The 17,191-nt window shown below is 38.7% G+C and overlaps 1 protein-coding gene across 1 annotated transcript in view; it reads right to left on the reverse strand.

The window, feature by feature from the left end:
* Positions 1-17,191, reverse strand: part of LOC140244950 (importin-5-like) — a 41,429-nt gene that overhangs the window by 11,991 nt on the left and 12,247 nt on the right. The window contains exons 2-12 of the mRNA XM_072324558.1: positions 12,355-12,435; positions 11,792-11,984; positions 8,326-8,428; positions 6,430-6,526; positions 5,234-5,338; positions 4,826-4,951; positions 3,996-4,116; positions 3,074-3,268; positions 2,211-2,338; positions 1,565-1,654; positions 648-821 (exon numbers count right to left, since the gene is read on the reverse strand). Coding sequence (XP_072180659.1) covers positions 648-821; positions 1,565-1,654; positions 2,211-2,338; positions 3,074-3,268; positions 3,996-4,116; positions 4,826-4,951; positions 5,234-5,338; positions 6,430-6,526; positions 8,326-8,428; positions 11,792-11,984; positions 12,355-12,435 — 1,413 coding nt within the window. The remainder of the gene's footprint in view (positions 1-647; positions 822-1,564; positions 1,655-2,210; positions 2,339-3,073; positions 3,269-3,995; positions 4,117-4,825; positions 4,952-5,233; positions 5,339-6,429; positions 6,527-8,325; positions 8,429-11,791; positions 11,985-12,354; positions 12,436-17,191) is intronic.

Below are 17,191 nucleotides of genomic sequence, written 5' to 3' on the forward strand. Positions count from 1 at the left end.
GAATTGGTTAATATTTGCACACACACAAAAAAAGATGATGACAGAGTGATGTCAATATATGATATGCCATTGATCATCATCATTATCATTATCACTGCTCATTAAGGAAAGTAGAATGAATAATACATGCATAAAAGGGGCATAGGGGTGCAATTTTCTTCTCCGTCTTTGTTTGGAACAAGGTGCATGCTTGATACTGTTTGCTGATGAATGCTTGTCACCTGGGGCGAACCTCACACCATGCCTGTGTGACCAGATATTCTCAATTTCTCACAACTAACACTTATGCATCCATATCACCATCATTTCTAACCACACCCGTGTAGCCGTAATACCTTCTTCAGTACTCAAAATACCCACCGGCCATCAGCAATTTTTCACCATGCTCCTTCCACTGGTCGGAATGCCCCTTCCAAAATCAAACCATTCACAGCCACAATATTTTGTTACTCACTTATGCTCCTTTAAACGGTGTGACCCCTCAAAAAGGTGACCTAGACCCAAATCTGATGACATTCAGGGCCTGCTTCTTCAATCCTTAGAGACGCCCATTTGTTCACATCATTACCTGCTCACATTCTCTCATGCCAAGCTTATCTCTGACAAAATAAAAGACAAACAAAGAAAAAAAAAAAAACTCTTCTCACCTCTTCCATCTTGGACCTGATGACCTGGCCTATCTGACTCAAGATCGGCTCGAGGTACGGCTGGAGGATGGACTTGGGGCAGTCTTCGCTGAAGTTGACCAGGGCTGCCCCGGCGTGGGCTTGCACCCGTGGGTTGGAGTAATCCTGGAGGACCTGGAGCAGTCCGGGGATGACCTAAAATTGCCATAAAAAAAAACAGAGTAAGAAGCATTTTCAGTTTTGCAAAGTTAGAGGGTCGACAGATGTTTATGAAAATAATATGCCAATATATTGGCTTCCTGCAACAAAAGTACATCATCTCAAAAGTGGGAAATTGCCGATTTTGTTTATTCAAAAGGAGCATACTCACTTCTCCTTTGGCTACTGTGGATCTTGATTGAAAATTTAAACACTCACAAAATTGTTTTCTGCGTTTCATGCTCACTACATATGTGGCGAATACGTCAATTTCCCAAATGTCTCGACAGAGAAAAACTTACAAAAAAGTCTGAGATCAACAGCTTGTGAACTGAAATAAAAATAAAAGTATGATGTTAAAAAAAAGTTATTCAGAGCATTCTTTTTTTTCGGTATACTGATGTGCCTATGCAAGGTTAGAACAGAAAGACACAAATCGATGTACGGCTGACAGAAAGACTCTGTGACATATAAAACTTTGGGGGCAGAGGCATTGCGATGAGAAAAGACTGAAAGACTATGAAAATGTGCTAGTACTATGTAAGGGAATTGTTCTCAAATACAAAAGTACTGATAACATGTTTAGTGTTCATTCTTATTCTACCTCATCATGTTCTACACATACTCATATGCAACACGAGAATGAATATTCACACTTGGCACTTTCGAGAGGTCACAAAAGGACATCACAAGGGAGACACTGGACAGACAGATGGACCAAAATATGGACTCCAAATCACCTTTGCATGGAACTTCACTTCAAAGACTGGAGCAAAGTCTGTCGCCATCTGACCCAGCGCATTGCAGGCAGCATATCTGACTCGCGGGTGCTGATGAGACAAAAATCACAAAATGCTCATCTTCAATCCAATACGTAAGATCATGTATTTCCTTAACTGTTGTGATACACTCTCTTTCAGGCAATTTTCATTAAGAAGCAGTCATTGGAATTTCTTTAAACATCGTCTTAAATAACACTTATTCATGGGCAAAAGTAAAAATCTCAGGAGAACAGATTTATTTCTTTAATTTCAGTGACAAAGCCTGTTTCACTATGTATACCTGAACAGATATGAAACTACTCAACCATTATCAGTTGACTTGCAAATAAGCAACCATCTGTATATACAGGACTGTTATACGATAAGCACAGGTAAATGCACTTTTTTCCCCAAAAAAAATTTACATGGGAATCATAACTTATGATTATTCCCACAAAAATTTGAGCTGCATTTTCAAATCAGACAACAGGTTTACGATACAATCATAAACCGTACTTACAATTCTTAACATTTTATTTATTTATTTATTTTCCTCTATTGTCTTCTGTCAAATAGCAGCCGCAGTGGTACCATGGAATTTTGAGACAGACATTTCGAGGCTTACCTCCTCCTTGCAGAGAAACGGCAGGACGGAATCGACGACCTTCTCCAGAACTGCTTCCATCTGGTTGTGGCATCCCTCGCCAACCGCTGAAATCGCCATGAGGGCCGCGTGCCGCGACTTCCAGTCCTCTGATTTTATCATTCAAAGTATGAGATAAATCAATCATAAGACAAACAAAATCAGAATATCAAAAACATGACACTCATCTTACAGCTGGTTGAAGCAAAATTCATGACTTTCGAATGGATTGTCCGATTTTCATCAAACTTTCATTAATGTGTTCTATTAGCATTGCTGCCTTCTCTCAATTGACAGGTATATAAAGGTGAACTTGTCCTTGAATCAAGAATATCCTTCAAACTTCTCCTACTGGTCTACAAAGTAGTCAACAAAACAGTTCCAGAGTACATTAGGGAGTGTCTGGTACAACAATCTCACTCTAGGCGCACTTGTCTTTCATCATCATTTACCTTCACTCAACCATGCACCAACGAATTAGCTGGCGATGCAGCTTTCTCCTCTACTGCTCCCAGGCTGTGGAATAAGCTCCCTCCTCTTCTGAAATCATCATCAACACTGGATCACTTCAAACAAAATTTGAAGACCTACTTATTTTGATGTCCCGATATATGCACTGGACATGTACTGTCTCTGCCTGGTAATTTGTATATATTTGATCTCCTATGGCGATCAGGGGTGACATCTCATAACGCTTTGTATCCAGTGGAAAAGGCGTTCTAAAAATATCAACTATCATTATAATCATTACTATAAACTAAGTGGCTGGGTACATAAAGGGTTTAGTATGGTGTGGAATAACAATAGGTTTGTTTCAATCAAACAAGAAATTAACTGCCCCTCACCATTCTGGAGCAAGCTGGGCACGATGGCGATGATGTGCGGCAGCATCGTCTTCCCGCCGATGCCGCAAGCAAACCGGTCGAGGGCGCTCTCCCCGGCCACGGCGTTGCTGTCACTGTCGTCGTCCTCGATCTCATCGGACAGCGCCCACTCTGGGTCATCCTCCAGGTCAGTCATCATCTTCATCATGAGCGGAACTGTGAAATAGCAAATATCAGTCATCTTAACGAAGGGGCAGCCAATGGTTCCTGCCAGTAGATGGTGTAATCATATCTTGAATATGATCCAATATGATTACAGAATAGAATTGTGAAGTATGCTGGGGGGGGGGGGGGAATATAACGAAGATGAATGTAATGTTATTGAACAAAAAATTTCAAGTGCTTCACAATTTTCTCTGCTTGCTTACATAGACAAGCAAATAATAGCTTTTATGATCAAAGACATTCCCTGGTGTTCTTCTTAATTTGTCACTCACTACACTTCTCTTAACTGTTTTTCACTCCTTTTTCACAATTCTTCACACGTTTGCATCAAGTATGCACTCAAACTATACAGCAAAAAGTTGATGAAGACCATGACTGTGGTTTTGGTAAGTAAAAATGTAGAGATGGTCTATGGCAAGACAAGCCCTAACAAAAGAATCTACATCAATAGAGACATTTGGGACTACAGACAGTATTCTTTTCTGTTGTTGTGGTTGTGGTACTTGCTGTGGTTGTTGTTGTTGCTGTTGTGGTGCTTGTAGTTGTGGTTGTTGACGTTGTCATTGTTATTGTTGTTGTCATCATTGCAGTTGTCATCAGTGTTGTTGTCCGTGTCTTTGTTTAGTTGTTGTCATTGTTCATTTTAATGTTGCCATTGTCATTGTCATTGTCCTTGCTGTTGTTGTTTGTCATTTGTTGTTTGTTTTTTCTAACTCACCAACATGCTTGATGTACTGTGGGTATCTCCTCAGCATGGCAGCTGCCGTCTCAGATAATGTAACAACCATCTCCAGCCCAAGATGTCTCCAGTTATCTGGAAGTTCGCCGTTATCGATCACCTGGGGAGGGGGAAAAAAAAATCCCATCTTGTAACAAGTTGGCGTATGTTACAATTCCAACAACATTTATATGAAATACCAATGGTGTGTATTTTTGATAATTATGTACATACTTGAAACTGTGTGTGTTTTGTGTGTCTTTATGTGATGGACCACTTCGCCAGGTTTCCACTACTCACGGGACTTCCATCCTATTTCCTATTCAAGGGACAAAGTATATTTGCCTTTTACGGGATATTTCTTTGTCCATGTTATACTGCACAGCGCCTAACAAAAAGTTATTAATGTCATGTAATGACGACACCGAGGGGCAAATAAGTTAAGTCTAACTTTACGCCCACATCAAAGGTATGTTAGGTATGTTTACTAGAAGGGATGGCATAATGACAAACAATGTTGCCCAGCTATGCTCTCTAGGATTCGAACTCCAGCCCCTTACCAGCAAAGCACACATGCTACCGACTCTGCCACCTCGCTGTGACTTTCGGTAGTCACAGAGACAAAGTTTTACCAAAATAGATCATAAATGTTAACCATGGGGTCACATTGTCATTAAGGATATCACTGGTAAAATGTGAACATGTTTAGTATATATAACATAGAGTGGCATTCAACTCGATTGCAGCACATGGAAGCCCACTCTATCTGATGGCTGTGGGGGGGGGGGGGAGGGGGAGGGGCAGGGGGAGGGGGAAACTTTCCTACTCACCTGCAGAGCAAGGGTGAGAACATTTTCCATGTACGGCCTAAGAAGTTTGGGTGTGCTCTCCTCCAGTTCCAAGAAAGCCTTTAGCAGTGAGTCATCGTCTTGGCTCTTGATGCTTTCAGTTATTGTCTGTATTTCACAGGAGAAAAAAGTAAACAAATTTATTATACGAAATTAGGAAATTTCAAGTTATATTCAAATATCAACCACTTGGACAGAATGAGCAATCATATAAAACTGGAAACGTGAAACAGTTTGAAACAACAAATAATAGAACTCTCTTTACACATTTGTATTCAAACAATCTCTGACCTGTAATCGTTTGCACAGTATTGATCTGAACATGCAAAAATTATATACAAGTTGAGTCTGGACATGAGGCTAGTAGGGAAGACACATATTTAGACTTACATCAAGTACTGCAGGCATGAGGTCCATGAAATGTTTCTGGATGTTTGTCTCCTTGCTGTTCACGACGATGAAAGATATTGTGGCTTTGGCAGCAATTATTCGCACCTAGTGAAAACAACAAGAGTTGTTCATGTACTGTATATGCCGTTATTTTCGCATACAGATATTTTCGCGAATGACGAGGTCATAGACATTTTCGCGAGGTGTTGTTTTCGCGAATTGACGCCGACGCTTACATTAATGCTCTATCAACAAAGCGCATGGAGACAATTTCGCGTGTTGTTAAATTCGCGATCCAACTGCAATTCGCGAAATTCGCGAAAATTAAACCCTCGCGAAAATAACGGCGTATACAGTAATTGCAGATTTACAGATGCCATAATAAGATCTACCTTTCAAGATCTTTCACTGCTTTCAGCAAAACTCCTGATGGAAAAGTTCAATTTACAATCTAACCTTCTTTTGATTTGGCCTACATTCCTTTCTCAAACTGACATGAGGACTTAAATCTCGAAGGTATATTTCAAACCTTCATAACAGAAATCATTTCAAGGGGAAAAAGTCCCATTTGAAGTCCCACTATAGCTCAAATAAGCGATAATAACAATAGTTCCAATGAAAATTTTTCTGACGGATATAGAACATAATCATTTTTTGAGTGAAAATAGACGCTCATTAGAATGGTGTTTTCAATAATTAACGCTAAGCCTTGGTTTTGTCAGCAGTTCTCCATCAATTCTGAAAATATACAAGATAAACTCACATATCTTAAAATGGAATAGATGCATGACACACACAGTGCCAGTAATTATCCAGTCAGGCTGACTTTGATCCATCGTCAAAGAAAATACCAAATTTTGATTGTACAAACTGATAGTTTATCAAATGCAAGTGTATCTTTGGATCTTTGCCACTAGCACAAATCCCAAGTAATAAACACTTCCACTTCAGCATCTTCAAACTGGCAATGTCAAACCAATAAAAAGTGCAACACAAATAACACAATGGGTTATTTCTATGAATCAAGCTATGACCCATCAGTGATTTTGCATCTTTTCAATGCAAACTTTGGCATGAAGATGCAGATTTTACATGTACCCTAATGAGTACCAGAAGATACGTACCACTTAACAACCAATACGCTGAACACCATCCACCCCCCATCATCCTTCTACCACTTTCACTGGTCCTCTTACCCCTAATTGTTCTTGTTTGTCCAGACATTGGCTCAACATGTCCTTGATGACCACCAGGTAGTACTCTTGCTTGTTTCCAAAGATGCCTGGAAAGTTACTGCACATCATCAACAACAACAACATGATGAATTGATATTAACCCGTTCACTGGTATACCAGGTTCCCAAAATGTAGACATGATATGGGTGCCTGCATTCATGGCCTAAATTCATTTTTATTTCTGTTATGCTGCCCAGAAGAATGGCTTGGACAGAAAGATTAGTGTTTCTTCTGGCACATGTACATGTAGCTGACTATAGAAAGAGGACTGCTTGACTGCTTTCGCACAGGTGGATTACCAACCTGTCCGTTCTCTGACACCTCACAAAAACAATCTCGTTTTGGGGCATTCAAGGCACTTGGGAGAATTGCAGCAGGAACGGGTTAAGATTCAGTGCAGCACCCAATGCACATAATCAGTCTCTGTTTAACCTATCATGTCCAGTGTTTGATGCTTACTAATTATCTGTTTAGATTCATTTCCATCATTCACTGCTAGGATTTACCAAGGAGAATGAACAACTGTCTTTCAATTGATCTTACTCAAAGATGACGCTGCAGATTATGACACTTATATATTAATAATTGCAACAAAGCTTCAAGGACAAGTTCACCTTCATAAACATAAGGATTGAGAGAATGCAGCAATATTAGTAGAACACATCAGTGAAAGTTTGAGGAAAATTGGACAATCGATGCAAAAGTTATGAATTTTTAAAATTTTTGTGTTGGAACCGCTGGATGAGGAGACTACTAAGGCTCATGATGTCATATGAGTACAACAGTATAAAGAAAATGTAAAGAAAATTCAACATATTATCACTTTTTTCGCATAATAAAAGAGCACTTGACTTGCCTCTTTCTAAAGGCAATTGAAATAATATTACCCACAACTATATGTCAGTAACGAGTCAAGGGAATGTGTACTTTTCTCAAAAGATGAAATTTTGTGAAATTCTCTTTATATTTTCCTTATATTGTTGTACGCATGTGACATCATACACTGCAGTAGTCTTCTCATCCAGCGGTGACTGCACAAAAATGTCAAAAATTCATAACTTTTGAACGGATTGTCCGATTTTCCTCAAACTTTCACTGATGTGTTCTACTAATATTGCTACATTCTCTCAATCCTTATGTTAATGAAGGTGCACTTGTCCTTTCAGATATCACATTTAAAGATGCAGCGGATTCATGGAGTAGGAAGGCTGGCCCATTCGTATAATAATCAAATATCTCCGTAACAAATTGTGTCTAGCTTTATCATTAATCTCTGTGTGAGAATACACACAGCCAAAGAATCTTGACTGAAGTCGATCATTACCAATGAGCATACCCTTCAATGCACGTATTCGCTGACCGGTGCTATTCCTGGTTTTCAAATGTACCCCATTTGGGCACTGAATGAATTGGGCCACCAATGAACCCCCCTGCTACCCAGTCTCTAACAAACTTGACTCAAAAAGAAGTAAAATTATATGCATCAATGTCACAGAAGAGGGAATATAGTATTACAAGAATATATCATGATAAAGAAAAATTTATTGCAAGAAATAATCATCAGAAAAAATGGTGTCTGTTTAGACACCTGTTTTCTTGATATGTATCATATGATGGCCTGAGTCACAATGTTTCATTTGTTGTTTTGTTTTTCAAAGTATTGTATTTGAAATATTATGATGTTATTTGAAATACTATGATGTATTACGTGTTCAGATGAATATATATCTGCTGTGGAATAATAAATATCCCAGTGGGGGGGGGGGGGGGAAATGTCACAGAAAAAAAAAAAACTGTTATCCTGACAAAAACAGACAAACAAACAAATAAACAAAACAAAACAAAATAAACTCTTACTTGAATATGTTGAGGGCACTCTCTTTGAGTTCTGCGACAGAGGAGGTTCCACACTGGAACAGGAACTGCCATATTTCCGGCCATAGCTGATTACCTTCCTCATCTGATGGCAAATCCAGAACATGCAGACCATTTTTTGTTTGTTTTTAATCTGTAAAACTATTTTGTGCACACCACCTACCTGAGGAAACACTTCCCTCAACCCCAACCCCACCCCCACAAAAATGTGCTATAAAGATGGCAGACATTTGTATTAAATGTATAGCATGTATTGCAAGTCACAAGTCTGGCAAGTACTCACACATGTATATAGACTGGACTATCCCAAGTCACATTATTTTTATTTATTTTTTTTTGTACCCATACAAAATAAAACAAAATCTGAGACGGTTCTCATGACAGATCAATGGCACACCAATAAAAACTGATTGGCAAAAGTTTATAAATGTGAATTTCTCTAGAAAATACACATCATTTGGAAACTAGACACACTTTCCTTTAGATTTTATAGGGACAAATAGTTTGATGCAACTAGATACAAAGATTCATTAATTTGAAACATTCTGGTTATTAAGGAACAATCTTTGAAATCATGCAAAGCACAGAGATCATCATCAATCCTTCTATTGATACAGACATGATTATCCTCTTGGGAAGCCAAACGGTCCTACACATGTAAGTCTTGCAACATGAAAATTCCCCCTGTCTTATTCTAATTATGCAATTCATTGCCACATCTATAGCTGCCAAAATATCAGCAAGTCATGACAAAGAGTTTCACTTTAAAAGGCCAGTAAATCACCTGATACTGCACATCTTGATCATGTGACAATAAAACCATTTCAATACCATCCTTATCTGTTTCTAAAGATATTCGCAAAAGTCAGCACAGTCTTGCATCAAACAATTTAGGAAACAGATTCAATCTGTGCGTTAAAGAATAAGGGGGAGGACAAAAGATATGTCTTGATAAAACAAATAAAAAACAAGAAAACAAAACTTTGAGAAAGGCAAATCGAATGAATTACATTCTGACGGAGAAAAGCTAGTTGTCAGACACACGAGAATATTTTTGCTCTTGGTACCAGAGTAACCCCCTTACTTGATGATATTCTGACATTAGAAATGTCATACTTTAAGCTATCAGATTTTGCTCAATCTAGATGTGTGGTTTTTTATTTCTCTGTTCTAATCAGTGACAATTTCCAACTGTGCAGGCTAAGGCTGACATTCATTTTTTCCCCCCTCGCTTCTACATCATAAAAGTCATTTCCATACCTTTTAAAGAGAACACGCATACACACACAAAATAAACAAAAATGCATCAATTTAGGATATAATTTATGCTTGTTTTTTACTTTAACAAAATGAACAGAAGGTTTTAACAATTCTGCGACAAGGTCAGGTTCACATTCACTTCAATGTCACATTCAAAGAATTGTGGCATAGTCAACATTATACAAAAAACAACAATGACTAAAATACAGAAAAGATTCATTCCTGTCAGAGGCTCAAGGTAAATAAACTAATATTGCCATGTCACATTATGAAAGAAAAAACTTCCAGTTTCAATCCACTTTCCAGAAAATCACTTTCAGTTTACATATATGGCCTGGAAGAAATAAAATACTGACTGATGACAAGATGTGAATATAATTTCTCTTTTCTGTCTCTCTATTGATTTCATGATTTCAATAAAGGATAGTAATCAAACTCAACTTAATCAATACCAACCTACAGTTCAGCCAGCGATCAAGTTCCCTCTAGATCGCGATCATGGGCAATCAGTGATCGCATATGCGATCAATTGATTGTATGCCGAATTGCATACAATCAATTGATTGCGACATATCGCGTATGCGATCACTTGATCGCCCGTGATCGCCATCTAGGGGAGACTTGATCGCTGGCTGAACTGTATAACCCACTATTAAAGTACTCAGGTACCTTCAAATGTAGCCAAACTTGCCAAGCTCTTTCACTAGCATTCACTTATCCATTCAAAACTTGACCAATTTGTGATACATTGTAAAAGTTAGAAAGCCCATTCAGGTGTAGCAATGTGCCTCAGTCCAACAGGAAGGCCTTGGACCCCGTTTATAGTGCGAGGCTCGGTCGCGGCCGAGCCCGCCTTCATTTCAGTGTAAACGCGCAAAAGGCCAAATGCGGGGCCAAATTGGCCGCGCATTTGGCCACGCTCTGGAGGTGGTCTCAGCCGCGGCTCGGCTGCGTCGGCCACGGTCGAGCCCAGCCTTTTCTCAGTGTAAACGCAAACTGGGCCAAATGTGAGGCCAATTTTAGTCTGGCTTCCAAACCCTCTGCCCGTACTATTTCGCTATTCAGGATATTAACCCCCTCAACGTCGAAAACTAGTATAGTTTAAGGTGGTTTTGTCCTGCAAAGAATTTTTCCTTCGGCAAAGGCCTTTGCCCGAACGGCAACTTAGTCGCCACGGAATCCAGTTGGCAAGGGGTCTGAAAACCAGACTATACCAAATTGCGTTTGTTTACAAGCAGAGCGCCACTACGACAAAATATTGAAAGGTTTGAATTAAAAGCGCAGCCGAGCCCGGCAGTGTAAACAGACAAAATTGCGGGGCTCGGCATCGCAATTGAGGCTGGGCTCGGCCGCGGCTCGTCCGCAGCTCGGCCCAGCCTGTAAACGGGGTCTCAGTGACACAGCAGGGATTGGGGGATTAGGTAATCTCCGTTCACTGACAATTAGTGTTTCCAGTCATCTGAGCCAATCGGTGAATAAAGCAGCTGGGGTTGATAAACCTGCTGAGGTTTCTGCAGGTGTCATGGTACTCATCTTCAATAAATTTTTGAAATCTGACTTTGAAATCATATCAATAAACTTTACAGAAAAAGATGTTTTTTTCTCACGTAAGCAAGACGGGAACACTGTGTGGTTGCCCAGACAAGGACATCACTTATGTGCATAGAATATAATCCCACAATATCAATGGGTATAGACAATGAAGACTGCATGAAAACATCTTTCCTGGAAGCTGGTAAACGTGTACACATCAGGGTATGGGATCACAATGATCAACAAACCAAAAGAACGTTGGATCACAGTGAATATATAACACTTCTGTGGAGTGGTCAAAACTTCTGCGCACAAATGTCATATAAGAGAATACGGTATACGCCATTAGCGAGTCAAATTTTCATGAATTGGGACTTCCCATCGATTTCGCAAGTGGATAAATTCCCAATCGCCGAGTACTATACTAAACAGAGAAATGTAGAAGTGTGAGTCATGTTCAAATTGGGATCAGAATCATTATTTAATTTTGCAAATAGCACCTGACTCACAAAATTCGTGAATATACAAAACCTTGTGAAATATTCGGCATATACAGTACTATAATATGCCCTAACTATGCATAATAATTTAAAACAAAACTGCACTACCACAGTAGAAAAAAAACAAACAAAGTTGTCTGAGTCGGGAGACTCACCAATGAGGTTGCGTGCAAGTTCGGCGATGGCGTCGCAGATCCTGCGTCGGAGCATCCCATCACGGTTGACCTGCAGCGATTGGATGAGCTGGTGTTTGACACCCTCTTGCACATCTTTGGGTAGGTGTGGCCACAGCCCCTCAAAGTTGGTGCTGAACAACCTCCGCAGAAGGACAGCCGCAAGCTGCGTATTCTTTGATCGCAAACACAAAACAAAGAAGACATGGAAGGGAAACATGAGACTTGATATTTCACATTCAAGCATTCACCCAATTACTTTGCACATTTGCATAACGATGATTGACACAGAATGGTTTGATCGGTAAAACTTTACGAGTTCTCATTGGTAAAGTCGGTGGGGCAAATTAGCTTTTAAAAAGGCATACAATCAACTCCGCATTAAAAAGTCAATCTTGACGGAACTGTGGAAAACACAGAGACATACGCGATATTTGACTTCTACTTCTGCTTCTGCTTCAAGCACATGTCAACCTAGAAGGTGTCATCAAAGGTTATAAAGGCATCATTAGGCACACCAGATGGGAGGGTAACAGTTGACCTACCTCTGGTGGTATGTCTTGGCTGGCTACTGTCTGCACCAAGAAGGTTGTCTTCCCTGTCGGAGGAATCCCTTCATAGGCTTGCTGAAATCATTCAAAATTTGAAAATGAGAGATTAATTAATACATGCAATATTTTCTGCCCCAATAAAGCAACATTACCTCAACTTTAACCATGCAGCAATGTCATAACAATAATTTAATTGAGTAATAATATTTGTGGTATAGTTGTTAAAGCATAATGACGTTAATGTGACAAATCTCAAGATTTCTAGCACCATTTTCTGTTTGGTCTAAAATCCTAGCCATCCCAATTGGTGGAGGGTCACCTTAACAAGGGTACAATTTTGAGACAAGGCAGATTTACAATTTAAGTTGATTTAAATTATTTTTAGCTGATTAAAAGTGAATTATCATCACAAGAAAAATGTCATTCAAGGAGGTACATAATTTATACTACTGCATAGCAGTATACAATATACGTTTGTTTCATTTCCATCTGAGAAGAGGGCTGGACAGCCCATATTCAGCTGCAATAGCTGGTCTTCCATGGGGTCCACTTGCATGTAGGTGGGACCACTTTACCGGGTAAAACACCCTGCTCTATGCGATGAATTAGTGATGCGGGATCTTTTACGTGCATGAGTTGTGACTCTCTCTCACACATGGGACCTCCATTTTATGTCCTATCCAAGGGACAGAGTGTTCTGCCTCTTACGAGAGGGGATGGTATGATTGCACACAACATTGCTCAGTGGGACTCGGGAATCGAACCCGGGTCCTTTGGATCGTGAGGCAGATGCGCTACCAACTGTGCTAACTCACCACCCTTGTATTGCAGGGCATCACAAAAATATCCCCAAACTTGCCCAAAATTGGGATTTAGGCAAAAGTCCCTCTATGTTTCATTTTGCTGCCCATTCTGAGTTTTCCTTGCCTCAGGCAAGCAATCCAAGTTTGTTTATAACAATTTAACATCCTGTATTGGTAATACATGTATCATTCCATTCCTCAGCAAATGGCAGAGTTCACAAAATATACATTGTGAGTTTCATAACTTTATGAGTGCAGCCCCATGGCCAGCAAAACAGGTTGAAGTTGTCTGGTTTCTGTTTATAAAGCCACATCATCTGCATATCAAACAGAAACCTCCGTCAGGTGTATTGGGTCACATGAGAGTACACATGACTGACTTTCCCCATTTCATTTCTGTTTTGCCAAAACCGTCATGAAATATACTGAGCACAAATGTCAAACAGGGGTTAAAACCAAGTTTGGCTGAATCTGTATGATCTAGAAAACTTCATATGTATACCGTACACAGTAAAGTAGGGTACTCTGATAAAGATTGAGGATTTTTATTCAAATGAAAATTAAAAATATATTATTTCTTTAGCCACTTTGCTTTTTAAGAGCAATGATATATGGAAATTTTGAACAACAAAAGGGCTATCTGACTTTTGGCAAATTATCAAACATGGTGTCCAAAGGCCATCTCAATACACAGTGGATTGCACAATTATATGACTGTGATACAGTTTGCATGATATCTTCCTTGGTTTCATGCATACACACAAGGCCACTTCTTTCAAAAGGAACTTTTAAGTTACAGTTTATAACTTTCTCATCATTTTCATGTTTGGGGTTTATATGATAAAATTGACTTTAATGTAAGTTTGACAGCCCCCATGGGTATAACAATGCCTAAGTCTTACAGGAAGGACATGGTGATACCATGAAGATTAGGGGGATTAGATTATCTCTATTCATTGGCAAGTTTGGTATCCAGACATCTGAACCAACTGATGGAGAAGGCAATCCCATACCTGCCAACATTTCAAGACGAAATATCTTACTTGTGGATTGCAAAAATCTTATTTTATATGCAAACTGAAGTTAAAAATCTTACTTTCGGTCAAATCTTCAGAAAATACACATGAAAGGTATCTGAATATTTTTTTAAAATCTGATTTCTCTGACAGAAAATCTGATTTTGCTATTTTTTACATAAAAAATCTTACTGAATCTGATAAAATCTTACTAGTTGGCAAGTATGCAATCCAGTGAAGTCAACAGACAAGACAGTCTGGTCAAAGACCATGAAGGACTAAAATCAAACCCTGACAATAGCATTACCCTTTGATGATTAATGAATACAGCCACACCTTAAATTCACCAATTTATTTATGCTTCTTTGGAAAGCACAAAATAGTTCAAACTACAAATAAGGGCCATATTCTGAGAAATTATGTAAACTGAAAAGCATGTTAAAAGTTTTCCCCTTCATATAGATAAGTACACTGTATTTGAAAAAGGCAAAAAAAAAAAAAATCTGCAATATTCAATGTCACGTACAACCTGTACATGTGTGTGGTAACACAACCATTGCGTCACCATTAACAAGTTGCATGCTTGCTTCCTAGATAAACAATTCTTATCATTTGTATCATTCTATTCCAAAGAGCAAGAGATACGCCTGTATGTGAGTTGTGCGTGTGCATGTGTGTGTGTGTGCGTGTGGGTGTGTGTGTGTCATTTTATGTAATTTCCCTTACAAAAACAGGGTATGATTTGGTAAAAAGAATCAAATATATTATACTGTATGTTTGAAAAATGATTTAGCAGCACAAGAAAGAAGAATACAGCTGCTTTCTTTTTTTGTTGGCGGATGTATTAATTTTATTGTTAATATGGATTTCACATTGAATGAAACTCAAATAAAAGAATATTATAAAAAAAAAAGTGTGTGTGTGCACTATGTGTTACTGTGTAATCTTTCTGTGCTGTTCAGTGCTATTCTGTCCATTGTGTTTTACAGCATGTGTGCTTGTGATCATTAAAGGGTCTCTCTATGTGCAATTCTTTATCTTTTTTTTTTCCTTTTTTTCGGGGGGGGGGGGGGCAGGAAACTCACAGGAGACTTTGTGGGGTTTTTGGTTGGTTTTTTTGTGTGTGGTTTTTTTTTGGGGGGGGTTTGTTTGTTTGTTTGTTTTGTTGTTGTTTTTTTTTTGCTGATTTGTCCTTAATTGAGCCTTTCATTTGAAACTAGGTGAGCTACAATATTGCACCAACAGTGCCGATGCCGATGAACAGATCATGCCGGGAAATTCATAGCCACTGTACATTACTCTCCAATCAATACAATAACTACACTAGTACTGTTATTATGTTCTCATCTTTAATTTTCAGCATGGATTTTTAATTTAGAAGTCATTTCTTTATATTGTTATAACCCTCCTCGCAGACTTCGATCCTCTACTTCCTTTTCATTTCAGATACCTAAGGTTAAGCATTCATGGGGAACTCGTTCTTTCTCCCACATTGGACCTAAAGTTTGGAAAGATATCCCTGTCACTGTTCGCCAGTCATCCTCTGTGGAATCATTTAAATCATCCCTAAAAACATATCTGTTTAACATGTTGTAGGAAACAAAACAAAAGTGAATATGTCACATAATTCCTTTTCTCTCTCCCTCTCTCTTCTTTCTTTCTTTCTTCTCCTAACCTTAAGACTAAAAGCGCCATGAGCATCTTTTGATGGACTGTTGCGCTATAAAAGTATACACTATTATTATTATTACTATTATTTCAGAAGGCTGTCAATATAATTTCTTTAAACAGTTTCCTCTGACATGGAAACTACATGTACAAAGATTTTTGCATGCTCTAAATGATATGTTCACACCAGTTTCAGGACACCATTCTGCCTCTAGTAAAGTACATGCAGATAGTAAAGAAAGTTTCTTCTGAACTATTAAAATACATGTAGCTCCCATGTACTTTCAAAATACAGACCCAGATATTTGAAGCATCTTTGAACAGTATGCTTTTTAGTTTTTTAGTGCATACTGTACATGGCCTTGTGTACCTCTGGTCTGTATCTAATCCTCCTAAACCTACCTTCAACAGCCTTAGATAACCAAAATTACTTAATGCCTTAAGCGTCCACTGTTTGGACATGACAATTTTGCCATGACCTAATTTTTTACTGTCCTTCAAATGCTGTAAGGTCCATGAGGCGAATGGACTTTATTTGGAGCACAAAACATTGGTTCCAGATCAGTGAATGGTGTAGGCGGATGTAGTTCAGCCTAATCAAAGTGCAGCATACAGCCATGTAACTCTCTTCAATTGAAACCAACCTTCATTAGTGAAAGAGAATTGTTATATCAAATTCATGCTCATAAATCTATAAATATTCATATGCAACTAAAATTTTCCCTATAAAACGGTACCCCCCCCCCAAAAAAAAAAAAAATTACTTGGGGGGGGGGGGGGGCAGTAACTTCTGTCATCTTCACAGAAGAGGCAAAACATTATGCTAGACTGTGATTTCCTATATCATCCAAATTTGATGATGAGAGTTGAGGCCTCTGGTGATGAAAGTGAAGGTATTTGAAGCTTGGCCAGCTGCCTTTAAAATACAAATTCCATACCATGAGCATGTTGACCCTAATGAATACATAAAAACCATACTTTCATCGTAAATGGACACAAAGGGTTCATTTAAATAGGAAAAAACTCTAAGAAAAATCATGGAATTTAAACTATCGTCTTTCCCAAATGGTGATATTGGTTATTAAATGCATCACATGCTCATCAAACAAGAGACAGCGTTATCATCCTCTGACTTTCCCTTTGGGTTTAATACAAGAACATCCTTAAAATTGTGTTCTTGGTTTCCATGTATCATTATTATCATTATCATTGCAGTACAACCATTTCCCCCTTTATAAGGTCATCAAAGCTAGTTTACTACAAAACCACATTATGATCCAAAGGATACAACCCATTCCCACTGATACAAATCAAAACTGTATTAATCCATGTCCGAAAAGAAGG

Source organism: Diadema setosum, chromosome 21, assembly GCF_964275005.1.
Source record: "Diadema setosum chromosome 21, eeDiaSeto1, whole genome shotgun sequence".
NCBI classification, from domain to species: Eukaryota; Metazoa; Echinodermata; class Echinoidea; order Diadematoida; family Diadematidae; genus Diadema; species Diadema setosum.